Genomic DNA, 14,057 nt, shown 5'->3' with positions numbered 1-14,057 from the left:
CTCTCTATTCCCACAGTCCTGTCAAGTCAAACTTTGGAGAATCTAAATGAAGCAGACGAGGGCTTCAGGGAGAAGTCGCAAACTGACATGCTGAAGAGATTTCACTTTCTTTTCCATTCATCCAGGGTATATTGAGGAAGCCTGTATTATTCCCTGTCCCTCAGACTGCAAGCTCAGTGAGTGGTCCAACTGGTCTCGCTGTAGCAAATCCTGTGGGAGTGGGGTAAAGGTTCGGTCTAAATGGCTGCGTGAAAAACCCTACAATGGTGGAAGACCCTGTCCAAAGCTAGATCACGTCAACCAGGTAATTTGATTTATATTTACATTATTGATATAGATTTTTCCAAACTTCAAATAACCCTTTTATCTGTATTTTTTGTTGTAGAAAAACAGTATAACATAAGGAGCAGATGGAGGTAGAAGGAGTATGTGTTGGTTTAGAGTTCCTCAGGCAGTAAAGGATCTGTCTTAGTTCCTCATCTGCAAGAATTTTCCATATTTTGTGAACTGCAGATTGCAGACAATAAAACATGCTTACATGCAGATTTTGAAAACTGTGTTTCCAAAGATTTCTTACCTGAAGGGATTCTCCAAGAAAGATGGAGAGAAACTTTGTACAGAGCCATGTAATGACAGGACAAGGGGGAATGGTTTCAAACTGAAAGTAGATTTATATTATACATTAGGAAGAAATTCTTCACTCAGAGGGTGATGAGGCCCTGGAATGGATTATGCAGAGAAGTGGTGAATGCCTCATCCCTGGAAATGTTCCAGGCCTGATTGGATGGGGCTGTGAGCAAACTGGTCCAGTGGAAGGTCCCTGTTCATGGTAGGAGGCTTGGAACGAAATGATCTTTAATGTCCCTTCTAAACTTCTAATCTTCTAATATATGACGGGGATAAAATTTCTTGTTACAGTTGCTCAAGCTGGCAAGATTTTTAGTGTCACTCCCTGACCATCTTAGATCAGAAAACAAAACTCTCAAACAGTCATCCCAGTGCCCCTTAGCGGGTTCTCCTCAAGCTGGAGCTTGACATTCTTGGGTACGCTTGCCCTGGCAGTGCAGTTCAGTCACAAATGCCATTCTGAAGTCAAGTTTCCCAGCTGTCCCACAAACTGCACTTGGTATTGCAGTATGGAGCAGTCTGACCATACAGTCTGGATCCTCTTCAAGTGAAACTAAAACATAAAATGTGATCCAAGAGCACCCTGGGAGTTCTTGGAAGGCTTGGACCGCTAACAAGCATTTAGTCTTTGGGACTAAGTTTAGCCCTAGCCCAAGTTAAACCCTGAAGTTTCTTTCCTTGGAGAGTTTTAGAAAGGAAAAACATTCCTTGTCAATTAACTTATGCTCTTCAAAGTTGATTTATATTCATATTACTGTTGAATTTAATTTAGTCTGCAGAGGGATGTTAAACAACCACATGGTCTTTTCTGTAAATATTCAAAGATTTAAAAAAAATATGCTCTCAATTTACATTTGAATAAAAATGCATGTACTTAATATTATCCTATTGACATTTGGCTAAAACAAAATGAAAAGGCTTGTTGATCTAATTTTCTACTTTAGGGGATGTAATTAGTTCTAATTTAGAAAATCATAAGTGTTTAACTGCAGCTAATAAACCAAGTTTGTGATCTACTTTAACAAAATACAAACTAGAATGAGGATTGCTGGATTTGGGTCAGCATGTAAATATGCTTTAAATTAGGAGGAACGTGTTTCAACAGGAGCAAATTATAGTCTATACAGAAGTCTTTTTCCTTCTTTAATATTCATGTAGTACATAATAGGCTTGTATTTTTCTGCATCAAAGGTGATTTTGCTGGAGGTCTGTTCACCACTTGTATGCAACACTATTGCCCTCTGCCGGTACTTCAACTCATTTGATTTGTGGTTACATGGTCTTTGACAAATGATAGTTGATTCCAAATGTAATTATTGTAAAAATAAAATTGAAATATAGTACTTTCATGAGAAGGACATTCCACAGATAATGCAAGGATGTTGAAAAATATAGAGCCTGTATTTTTCATTTTTAAATACATTCCCTTTCAATTCAGAAACATGCAGAGAAATGCACAGATATTCCAATTTTGAATTAGTTATTTAAACTAAATATGATCCACCATTCAGCTGGAAAAGAACTGACTTTTCAGAGTCATCATTCAATAATCATTCAATATAATGTGCTTAGGTTACATATTTATTACTTAATAATGTAACACTCTTATTTGCATACATATGATCCATAGTGGTAAAATTGGATCTTTGGTGCCCACAAGTATGAGTACTATGTTTTACAGAAGCACTATGCTGTAAGATGCCATCTAGGAATTATGAACCTGGGGAAGACTACAACATGTTGTCCAGCCCAGGGAAGAGGAGATGGGAGGGAGGATGCTGGCAGTCTGCTAGTACATACATAAAGGACTGTTGCAAAGAAGGAGGAAATAATCCATTTTCCATGGCCATCATGGATAGGATAAGAGCAGTGGGCTTACACTGCTGCAAGCAGATTTGGGTTAAGCCTTGGGAAAACTTTCTAACAGTAAGGCTAGGGAAACACTGAAATAAAATCCTTAAGACCTTGTTAAGAAGTGGTTCAGTGTCTCTCAGGGCTGACATGTGTGCCTGTGATTTGAGGCAGGATGAGCACAGTGAAAGCTGGATGTGTCACTCAATGTCATGCCAGGGTGGCTCCCAACCACACTCCAGCTGAATAAAGCTTGCTCAGTACTCACTTCAGTAGGCTAAAAGATATCATAATTACAGTAATAATGGAGTCAGGTTTGATATAAAATCATGTCAATGGCCATAAGATGGTTTCAAATGAAGGGACTAATCTGAGACTGTTAGAGAAATTAAGGACATCCATCTTTTCATTGATTACAAGCAATATTTTCCCCCTTATCAGGAGCAGGATGGGTATGCAATTCTTATAACACCCAACTGCTGTGGCCTGCAGTCATAGCTACAAAAATTCCAGTAAGGTCAGGAGACCACTCACATGTGCAATGCAGTATAAAATCCTCCTTTGGCTTTCTATCAAGATATCCAAATTTTATGTTACTGCTAAAGCTGTTGAGTGTGTGGGGTTTACGTATTTCTTTTTATGCTAACCAGGGTCAGACATATAGACATTTCCCTGAATTAAGGCTTTCCTCTTCTCCTTTTGGAAATTCTGGAGAAGAATTCTAAAGAGCAAATTTTCAACAGACTCCAATACCCTCCCTAACATTCATTTTCACTGCACACTTTTATGCTTTTTATTGTTAATGTAGTTCAGAGAAGGCCCAAGTGTGTTGACTAGGCTGGTGATCTTGTGCATGGGCTGATCAGCTGCACAGTGATATGATACCAGACTACATATTCAGTGTCCATGGCATTCTATTTTCTGTGGTATTTTGTTGCAGGTTAACCATCAAACATCAGCAATCTTTTTCTACACAAGAAGGGTTGCTGAAAAGAAATCAAGGACTTGTTTAAGACAAGTCTTAGATGTTTCAGCAGTTTTGATTTTGCTGACTTGATACCTAGAAGGATATGTCAAATTAGCTGGTATAATTTCAAGGCAATGGGCTTTAAGTAATTTATGCATAATTAAGATATTCCATGAAGGACGTAGGAACTTTTGAAGGATTAGAATTGACAGTTCTATTTATTTGTTTGAATTTATTGCACCTAATGCTGTCAGAAGAATTTAAATTGATAGAGAAGTCCAGTGTCCTCCAAAAATACTGAAGATTTTCTCTTATCTAAGAGAGACAGGATTCCCTACTGTGTAACAGTTTGATGCTCATTATAGGCAAAAAGGGAAAACAGTTCAACTGTCTAACCAAGAGAATAGGTAATATACAGTTTCTTCCCACCAGTTGTGATTTATAGAATTTATTTTCTTCCAAGGGCAAACTTATTGCAAATTGCCTTATGATAGCAAAGGAGATCCAAGAGAAAAAAAATAATGCCCTTTTTCTTTGCAGAACTAACAGAATATTGTCTATAATAAAATTGTATGTTGTTTATAATAAAATTATATCTAAATTGATTCTGTTTAAATATTTATGCTTCATTCATACAATTCTAACTTTTTCTCTTTGTTTTTTTTCTTTCCTTTGGGCTCATGAAAATGCTCTCTTCAGGCACAGGTGAGTGTTTATAAAATAGAGATTTAACATGTGCTTCTTGCTCAACATGTGCTGTCTGTCCCATTTTTTGTAATGTATGTTTGAGTCAGTACATGGAACACTGTAGAAATTGCTATATAAGATGCCATTTAAAAATTTGTATTCAAATCTAAACATAACACTAGTTCTGGTACACAAATACATTAGAGTGATTTTAAGCATACACAATAAATAAATAAAGTGAATCCATATATATTGATATAATTTCTCTTGAGGTCACCTCACCTTAGTGATACAAAACACCCACAACTAATAACTGGGATAATAATATAATAGTGGGATGGAATCATAGAGAAGAGATGTGAAGGACTAAGCTAAACTGCTAGCAGAGTTTTAACAGAATTTTTTAAAAAGTTTAAAACATGAGATAGCATGTTACAGACTTTATGTTAGTTCTGTTGATGTTTTTGGTGGGAATGGCACAACATGGCCTTAGTGGCAGAGAAACCCAGAGAATCCAGCACTCAATAGCTTCTGTCTTTTTGTTATTTCAGTAGTTTTCTAGCAAGTATTTAATCTGTATTATTACCATAGTGTCTAAATCATCAAGTTCATATTTTTTATTTTTCCCAAGTGCATTAATGCTTTTTTCTGTACGATCACTTATGCATGTTTATCTTACTTGTGTGGACCAAAACTGACACTGAATGTGGATTCCAGGTGTATGAGGTAGTCCCCTGCCACAGTGACTGCAGCCAGTACATATGGGTAACTGAGCCCTGGAGTGTCTGCAAGGTGACCAATGTGGACTTAAAAGAGAATTGTGGAGAAGGTGTTCAAACAAGGAAAGTCAGGTAAAACAATATTGCTCCTCCTTCACTTTTAAAGAACCTTCACTTTCAGTTTTGGCTGTATTCTATGTAATGCCTAGTGTTGAGTGCAGACCTGGAGCCTGGCTGATATAAATTAAAATAGATTCAAGGAGTGCAATATGACTCTGTCAACTTGTTATGGATATAGACCTTGATTCCTAATTTAATCTATTGGTAATTAAAAGGCATCTGTGTAAATTAAGGATTAATACTAGGAATATCAAATTTTTGAAGTTTTAATAGTTCTGGAATTAAAGTTACCAGCTGAAGTATGCATGAAGTATATCTAAACAATAGGTGATTTGCATTATTCTGATTTAGAGGTTAGCTAATGTCAAGCAAATCACCTGCCCAGGGGCCCAGGAAACTGATAGGGATTGTCTAAATTATGTGCATGCCTTTATGTTGCTGTCATCTGTGAAAACAAGGATTGTTTTTGACTCTTCAGCTTTTCTTGGGTATTCATAGATCAATACTTATTTAATTTAAGTCCTGACAAAATGTTAAAATGCCTCAGAATACTGCAGAGCACATACTATACGAAATCCATGGCAAGTGAAGTTGATGTGCAGTTCTTTTTTCCAGGTGCATGCTAAACACTGTGGATGGTCCTTCTGACACAGTAGAAGACTATCTGTGTGATCCTGAAGATATGCCACTTGGTGCTAGAAAATGCACGCTGCCATGTCCTGAGGACTGTGTTATGTCTGAATGGGGATCGTGGTCCCAGTGCTCTTTGGTAAGAAGTATACTGAAGTGCCACATTTATAGTTTTGGAAGGATACCTTAAAAGTATATGTATGATGTGTTTTGCAAAGATGCTGAACTGATTACACCTGTAAATATGTAAAGATGGTGTCATCTTTAGGGTTGTTTTGTGTTGGCCGCAAATGAAGTGTGGCAATACTTTCCATTAAGCTAAATTCTTCCAGAACATAGACTAAAATGTGCCCAGTGGTCACTCTTCCTACCCTTCTGTGGGTGCCTTCTGTGTGGTGGAATAGCTGTGGCAGTGGCTTTGAGTTTGTCTTTGAGCCTAGCTCTGAGCCTCTGCATAGCAGCACAGTCACTGAACTGAAAATGTCACTATCCTGATACGAGTGACAAAGTCTGCAGATCAAGACTGAGTATAGAAAAATAATTTTGGGTCTCCTCTCCCCTTCCTTCCTGACAGGAATTTCAAAAAGAAATGTCAAAAAAAAAACAAACAAAAAACCCAAAGAAACCCGAAAAACCCCCAAACAAACCACCAAAAAGTGCTTCAGGACTTCTGAGAGGCTTTGGTGCACTACATTATAGCATTTGGAAAGTGAGCATCTCAATATCCTGTTTATGAGTGAAATACTTCCAAAGTACTAATACTGAAATATGCATTGGTTAGGAAAATAGAATGGTGTTACCAAGTTAGGTTAAAGAAAAGGGTTTCTCTTATACATTAGCAGGAACCTGTTATTTTATATTTGTGTTTTGTGAAGGGATTATTTAAAAGGTTGTTGTATTGCTGCATAAAGACGTATAAGGGTGCCAAAATATTTAAGCTGTTTCCAAACTTACTTTCAAGCCATGCAATGGAAGTAGTGTCCGTGAAAGGTCAGCTGAATGCCTTAGACAACCAGATGATGGAAAGCCTTGTCCTGCTGCCACCGAGACAGAAACCTGCACTTTGAACAAGAACTGCTACCACTATGACTACAATGTGACAGGTATTTGTGTTATAGTGACAGCCTGGGACCACATCTTACAGATCATTTCCATTCACCTTACAAGATGGATTTTTCTGCTTTCCATTCTTACCCAGATGCAGCTGTGGAACTTGTACTGAAAGCTGATTCAAGCTGTTTGATCCAGATAAAATATTAAATTGAGAGTTTGCGTGTGAAATGTGCACACTGTAACTCCAGCAAACGTATTACTCATATCATTTTGTGATTTACTAAAAATCCATGCAGACAAAACCAAGTATGCACTTTTCAGGAAGGTACCATGACATTCATTTGCAGTAAATGTCACTGTTTCCAAAAACGTGCAGCAGCTGGGCTCCGTGAGCCTTTGCATGTGTAAAAGTTGCTTGTGAGGGTTGTTTTAGGCCATCAGAATTAGGTGGGAGACTGGATCATTATGAATTCTATCTGAAAGTCTGCAATGCTAATGAGTGCCTCCTTTGCAGACTGGAGCACGTGTCAGCTCAGCGAGAAGGCTGTCTGTGGCAGCGGTATCAAAACGCGGATGCTCGATTGCGTTCGCAGTGATGGCAAATCGGTTGACCTGAAATACTGTGAAGAGGTGAGTGGGTACCTGTGAGAAAGCTCCCTTCTAATTGTGCTAATTAATACTGAGCCAACTGAGCTGTATGGCATCTTCACCAGATGTTTTGCAACACTATTCATGGATTGTTAAGTACCTCTGAAATGAACCGAGCCATCAACTGATTTTTATACTATTTCCTTTGGTTACTTTTAAGTGCCTCTGTGAACATATGCTAATTATTATGTCCTGAAGGAAATTACTTAGAAACAATAATTAATAAAGTAGAATAAAGGTAATAAATCTCAATCAGAATACTAATCATAATTCTAATTTGATACAACTTCTGCATGGAGTCTTGGACACCTGCCAGTATCAATCATTTACTCAATGTGTTGGAAAATATTTCTCACGTGTCATTCTGCAGCTGGGCTGAATGCTAACTTCTTGTATCCAGCTGTGTGATGCAAAAAATACCCAAACTAGTGTGAAACAATGGGCAGCATGAATGTAATATTAAGTAGGCACGTATAAGGAGAACTAGCTAGTAGACAGGAACCCTTAAGTTTTGAAAGAGCCATTTTTCAAATGTTCAAACAAACCTCCAGTTTGACAGCACGGGTTTCCTGACATTTTGTGTGTCGGTCCTAGTGCTTTCAATTGTATGGAGTATGTAGAATGAAAAAAAACATGAAAAACCAAAAAAAAAAACCCAAAAAAAAAACCCAGTACTACTTTAAGGGCAATTCTACACACATTTCTGATGGAAAGTAACTGCACTCGTTTCAGCTGCCATTCCCCCACCACCATGACATCAGAAATAAAATAACTGGCAATGGGGGACAAAGGGGGAAAGGCCCCCATAGCAATTTTGGCACCAACAGCTTTTCTGCAGGACCCTTCTGGCAACTAGCTACTCTCAGGATGTGCCCATAGAAGTGGAGGGAGTCAGGAAACTCATCATTTATTTTGGACTATAATTTTGTAATGGTGTATCTGACCTATTTAAACTTCTCCTATCTCCTCCAACATCCTGGATTCCTGAATCAATAAGTTCTTATCAAAGGCAGAGAATTTTGGCTGAGACTTACTTCTGTCCCATGTTTCTCCTTTCCTCATAGTTCTTGGGTTTCTAATAAAATCTAATAATTTCAAAGAATCATAAAATGGTTAGGGTTCGAAGGGTTCTTAAAGATCATCACCCTAAATATCAAAACCCCTTCTGTGGGCAGGGTCACCCGTCACTCTAGCATTTTGCTGAAAGCCTCCTCCAAATTGGCCTTGTGAACACTCCCAGGAATGGGACAGCCACAAAAATTAGGTCTCAAGAAAAAACTCAGGGTATGACTACCCTAAGTCATACCAGCAAGTTACTATGAAGTTAATAAGGCAGTGCTTTTATAATGTTTTATAATGTTTTATAATGTTTTATAATGTTTTAATGTGTTAGAAAAGAAAAGGAATGTCTGTAATTTCTAAGAGGTTGCAATATTGAGTAATTAATACCCACACATGATGTAAAATATCCATCCAAATAAATATTTCAACAGAAAGAAATACGATTTATTTGATTTTATGGGAAAATATATTTCTTCTATTATAAAACCAAGAAATTATTCCTGTTAAGCAAAGATTTAAAACAACATTTAGAATTGATTACATTTTACACTGAAATCTCATTTCAGAAAACCTCTGGAGTTTTCCTGCATTTAAGAAATGAAAGTTTATTATTCAGAAGAATAATGGATAATCACTGCAGTGATGTGCTGGATTTATCAACAGATCTTATAGAGACACATCTTGTAGAAAGCTCTGATCCACTCCCTAGTCACACAGTTAAGACTATTTGTTGAATTATGGATGTGTAAGCAGCGATCCAACAAGGTCAAAGGCTGATCCAATACTGAGGAGTAAAACCTGTTAACCTGATTAACAGGAAAGCCAAGCTGTTCAGATCTTAACAGACCCTTCACTCTCAAGATGTGAAAGCCAACTCTGTGACCTTGCAGGTCATGAGAGGAGAGCATTCAAGAAATTATCAAAATATGAATACATACCGTACACTTCTTGCTAATGATCCTTCAGGGTGGGGGTTTCCGCTGTGTTTTTGCATTATAAGTGCAGTGCAGAAATATTAATGCAAAATAATAAGTACAGTGCAGAAATAATAAGGTGCATGTGGTTGGAAAAGTTGTTGAATAGAAGAAATATGAAGTAATTTTGTAATGACCTAGTTAATGAATTTTCTCTGGGCTATCATAAAACTTTGTACTAGATGTATGAGTAAAGACTTGCTTAATTTATGTGTAGGTACATTTACTGAATTATCTTTCTTATTATTATATGCAAAGAAGAGAGCTCATAATAAATAAACACACACTGATCCCTAAGAAATTAAGACTCATTATTGCAGTGAGTTTCTATATTATATATAGTTCAAGAAAGCAATAAAGCCAAATATAAAAAAACCCCTTCATGCTGAATTTTGTCTATAACCATCTCCAGGTAGGAGCATCAGCAGAGTTAAATGCTAACATTCCATCTGAGCCCCTGTGTTGTGATTTCCTTATGTGTCCATATGATCTTGTGTTTATTTGAGTTGATCAGCTAAAGAAGGTAACCAGTCATCCTGATTACTGCCAAGATAAAACAATTTCCAGAGCTTATTTCCAAGTCCTGGTTATGTTAATGTAGTTCTCTTCAAACTCTCAAAGCATAGTAATACCTGGATTACTTGGTTTCTACTTATGACAAGAAATTGACTTCTCTTTCTTTGAATATTTAAAAATCAAATCACCTAAAGCAAGCTGATCCTGTTCATAGTCCTTTTTATAGACTTATTTTCATTCATTTACCATTAATTAAAAATGAGAAAAGCCTGGAAACCAGCAGTTGTGTCTGCATTAAAGCTGGTTTATTTGTGAATAGTCTGCTTGTCAGATTACATGATTAACCTCCAGCAGCAGAGTTTAATCTTTGGTGCCAAACATTCCCATAAATGAGTACAGATACTTTGTGTGGATCACAGGATTTAAGGAGCATGCTGGTGTGGCAGCCTGCTGCCCCTGGCATGTGTGACCAGAAGCACAGAGTGCACAGGGGTGGCTTTCAGGGCTTGACGTTGTTGAGTCAGAAACCACAGCTCACCCAGAACAAAAGCTTTAGGGTCAGGGAGCTAATGAACGCTTTTTCAAATATTTTCTAAGCTCTTCAAGTTGAACTGTGATTCATCAGTTCAAGGAAGGAGAGGGATGAGAAAGGAATATGTGAATACTATTGAACTGCAACCTGTCGGTTGTTCCCCAGATCTATTTAAGCAGCACTTCAGTATCTAAGGCATGCAAATAGGAGGTCACTGTGGGTAATCTGGCCTTCAGCTTTCTCTTCTTCACTGTTAATATCTTTCTTGGGCTTTCCCCTCTTGAGCTGCTAAAGTCCAGCTGAGAAGACCAGTCTTGAAAGAGAGCAGTCATGTTTCTATAATTGGCAGGAATAAATTCAGCAGACTGTAAAGCCTTTGCTCAGAAAGTTTGACCCAAATATGGACTTCAAAGAGGGTTCTCTAGCTTCCTAATCATCCAAATTCCAGATTATCCAAAGGTTTCAGGTGTTGTCTGTGTGTGATAGCTGTATAATCAAGGCTATACTGAACCACTGAGAAAAGCCAAGAACTCATTCTTTGATGTATAAAAGCAGAGGTCTAAACCCTCATCTGTCTCAATAAATGGTACTGTAAATGCAAATTTAAAACTTGGTGAGTCTATCAGGAGGAGATATTTTCAGATATTTTCATAAACTACTTGTGGTAGTTTATTTATGGAGGGCATGTTAATATTGTGCCTAATTATTGCTCTATGCTTGTGTTTAGTAGGAAAGAGTGGGTTTATCTCCTTTTTAAAGTCTTAAATGCTGGTTTTATATCATTAACTTTTACAGTCATTAAAATTAATAGGTTTTGAAATGTCTAGTTTGCTTTTTTTTTTAAACTAGGTGGAGATTTTTTCTAGTTAAAGACATACACAACTGCCTAGGATTCTGAAATGCCTCAATGATGATCAAGGTCTGCTGGTGAGGTCCAGTGAACAGGACAGTCCTTTGTGTAGATCTGTTAATGTTGGCAGGACTGATTTTCTTTCACACTTTAGATCATACACCCTATAACTGACCTACCCTTTTAACTCAGCTGTGCAGGATTCAGGTGCTATTATGCTAAAATTTTTGCCATCAGTCACATTTCATTTTGCATTATGTATTCTCATATGTGTTAGTGAGAATATCTCTTTTTTTGCATGGATGGGGAAAATCTGGAGCGTGTGAGTTTATAAGAACATAGAAATGGCTGTCCAGGATCAGACCAAAGGAGCATGTAGCTGTTGGGCCATGTCCTGAACATGATTAGAAAACTCTTCCTTCTCCAGGGTGGAGTGTTAGGCTGAATCATACCTGGGGATAAACCCAGAACAGAATATATTTTTGGGAAAACTTGACTCTTGAGATAAATTTCTCTGTCCCCTTCTCTCGGACTCCTCCAGAAACTAGAGCTTTTACTTTTTGGATGTTAGAGGATTCTGGTTTTTTTGCAAAGTTTTTCAGAAAAAAAATGAAAATATGTATATTTTTGGAAAAATCATTGTCAGTATCATGTCAATATCTTTGTTTGGACAGCATGATGAATAGAATAGAATAGAATAGAATAGAATAGAATAGAATAGAATAGAATAGAATAGAATAGAATAGAATAGAATTAGTAAGGAATGAGTAAGAAGCACAGACATACAAGAGTTTCCACCTACTCCTTTCACAGCTTCCACCTGTTTTCAGCTCTCGAACTGCATTTGCCTGATGGGTTTTCTATGTGTTTAAACCTCCAGATTTCTCTTCCGTTAACTTGTTCAGTCTCTCTTGAGCTCCTGTAAACTTTCAGCATCTACAACATCATTTGTATATCTAGTACATGTTCATCCTCCTGCTTTTGCTAGTTTTGAACTTGGCTTCTAGTATCCCTTCAATTCACTTATTAATAGCTGTTCAGTATTTTTGCATTCCTCTTTCAAAATACTTCATGAATGATTTTGGCCTTCACCTGTTGTAAAAAGTAATAGTGTAGAGATTAAGCCCTCCATTTATGGGTTCTAGTTTAGAAAATGATTGATGAAAATGGGATTTATGCATGTACATGAAGATCAGTATATGCATTAGGACTGTCTTGAGGTGAGAATTTTAAATGTCTTAGTTACTTTACTTTTTACCTTGCACTGATGATACAGGCCTGGAGTTTTGTGCTAATCATTAAACATTTTCTTTCAGCTTGGTTTGGAAAAGACATGGCAAATGAATATGTCCTGTGTGGTGGAATGTCCTGTGAACTGTCAGCTCTCTGACTGGTCTGCTTGGTCTGAGTGCTCTCAAACATGTGGCCTTACAGGTCAGTACATACCTTTGGCATATATTAAAGACTGAGACTTCCTCTTTCAGTTTATATAAGTATTTGAAATAGAAACTGTATCTCAGTGAAGCTGGGTAGCATATCAGTCAAGGTAGAAGAGGAGATAACTGTGGGAAAAGCCTATTGCATTTTAATTTTCTTTGGGCCTTAGTGAAGAATCTTCCCTTTTCTGCAAAATCTGCATGTAATGTTTCCCACACAGACAGTGACAGAAAGTTGCAAGTTCTTGTTTGCTGGAATCAGACAATTATGGGACACATGTTTCTGTGTTAACTGAGGGAAGAACTGCATGCTGCCCTCTTCTAGCAGCAAGCCCCAGATGAGGAGCAGGAGTCTCCACTGAAATGTACAAATATGCTGTACATTCATAAAGAATATTTTTCTTCAGGCTTCTGAACTAGGAAATTACTGCTTTTGTTTGCTGTTACAGGGGCAATCCTAACCAGGCATCCTTCTGCTCTTCTTACACTACAAACAAATGACAGAATATAAAGTGCCTGACTTGGAAAATATGAACCCATTTAACAGACAAGAGCCAACAGATCAGCTTTATAATTCAATTTGTCAAATCTGGAAAAAAATGCTTTATTCAAACACAATACTTTTCAGCAGATAGAACCATCTTGAGGAATAAATCAGTCTAACCACTTTGTTGTTAGTTATATTGCTGGATTTTGTTACAGGAAAAATGATCAGAAGAAGGACCATAAATCAGCCCTTTCAGGGTGATGGGAGACCTTGTCCTTCTCAGATGGAACAATTCAAACCCTGTCCAGTAAAACCTTGTTATCGATGGCAGTATGGTCAATGGTCTACATGCAAAGTTGAGGTAAAAGCCGTATGGGACTTATAAGTTATGGAAAGTGTGGATTGAGGCATATTTGTGATATGCCTGGATACCTCCTTATCAACTCTTTAAACAATTTGCTTCCACCTCTCTTACATAAAAAATAAAGTTTGTTGTTTTCCTTAGATTTCATATTTATCAATAGATGCAACATTGTCTTACAGATATTCAGAGTATAAATGTAAACTTTGGTACCTGAGCAGCATCTTTGCTAATAATTTAAATACTTCAATTGTAAAAGAATATCAGCAGAAATATATTCACATATTAGAAGAGATCTTCACTTGACATTCTGCTCTGGTTACAATTCAAAGGCACAATTAGCTCTGTAATTTAAGGAGCAAGTAAGAGTGACCAGAAATTTTGGGTTGGGGTATTTTTTGTTTCAGAAGTAATGAACCATGTCTTCTCTTTTTTGTGTCCTTTTTCTCCTTATTGGAATGAATAAGTAGTTGAGCAAAAATAATAGGAGATAGAGTGACATGTAACTCAGATCAAGTCTTTTGGCACTTTCTTCTG

The 14,057-nt window shown here is 37.2% G+C and overlaps 1 protein-coding gene across 1 annotated transcript in view; it reads left to right on the top strand.

Moving 5' to 3' along the window:
- THSD7A (thrombospondin type 1 domain containing 7A) overlaps positions 1–14,057 on the top strand; it is a 188,871-nt gene that overhangs the window by 158,469 nt on the left and 16,345 nt on the right. The window contains exons 15-22 of the mRNA XM_066553941.1: positions 126–304; positions 3,297–3,302; positions 4,850–4,983; positions 5,587–5,740; positions 6,563–6,704; positions 7,169–7,284; positions 12,553–12,670; positions 13,375–13,520. Coding sequence (XP_066410038.1) covers positions 126–304; positions 3,297–3,302; positions 4,850–4,983; positions 5,587–5,740; positions 6,563–6,704; positions 7,169–7,284; positions 12,553–12,670; positions 13,375–13,520 — 995 coding nt within the window. The remainder of the gene's footprint in view (positions 1–125; positions 305–3,296; positions 3,303–4,849; positions 4,984–5,586; positions 5,741–6,562; positions 6,705–7,168; positions 7,285–12,552; positions 12,671–13,374; positions 13,521–14,057) is intronic.

Source organism: Molothrus aeneus, chromosome 1, assembly GCF_037042795.1.
Source record: "Molothrus aeneus isolate 106 chromosome 1, BPBGC_Maene_1.0, whole genome shotgun sequence".
NCBI classification, from domain to species: Eukaryota; Metazoa; Chordata; class Aves; order Passeriformes; family Icteridae; genus Molothrus; species Molothrus aeneus.
The sequence above is the reverse complement of the archived record's forward strand: the minus strand, read 5'-3'. Positions and strand labels throughout refer to the sequence as shown.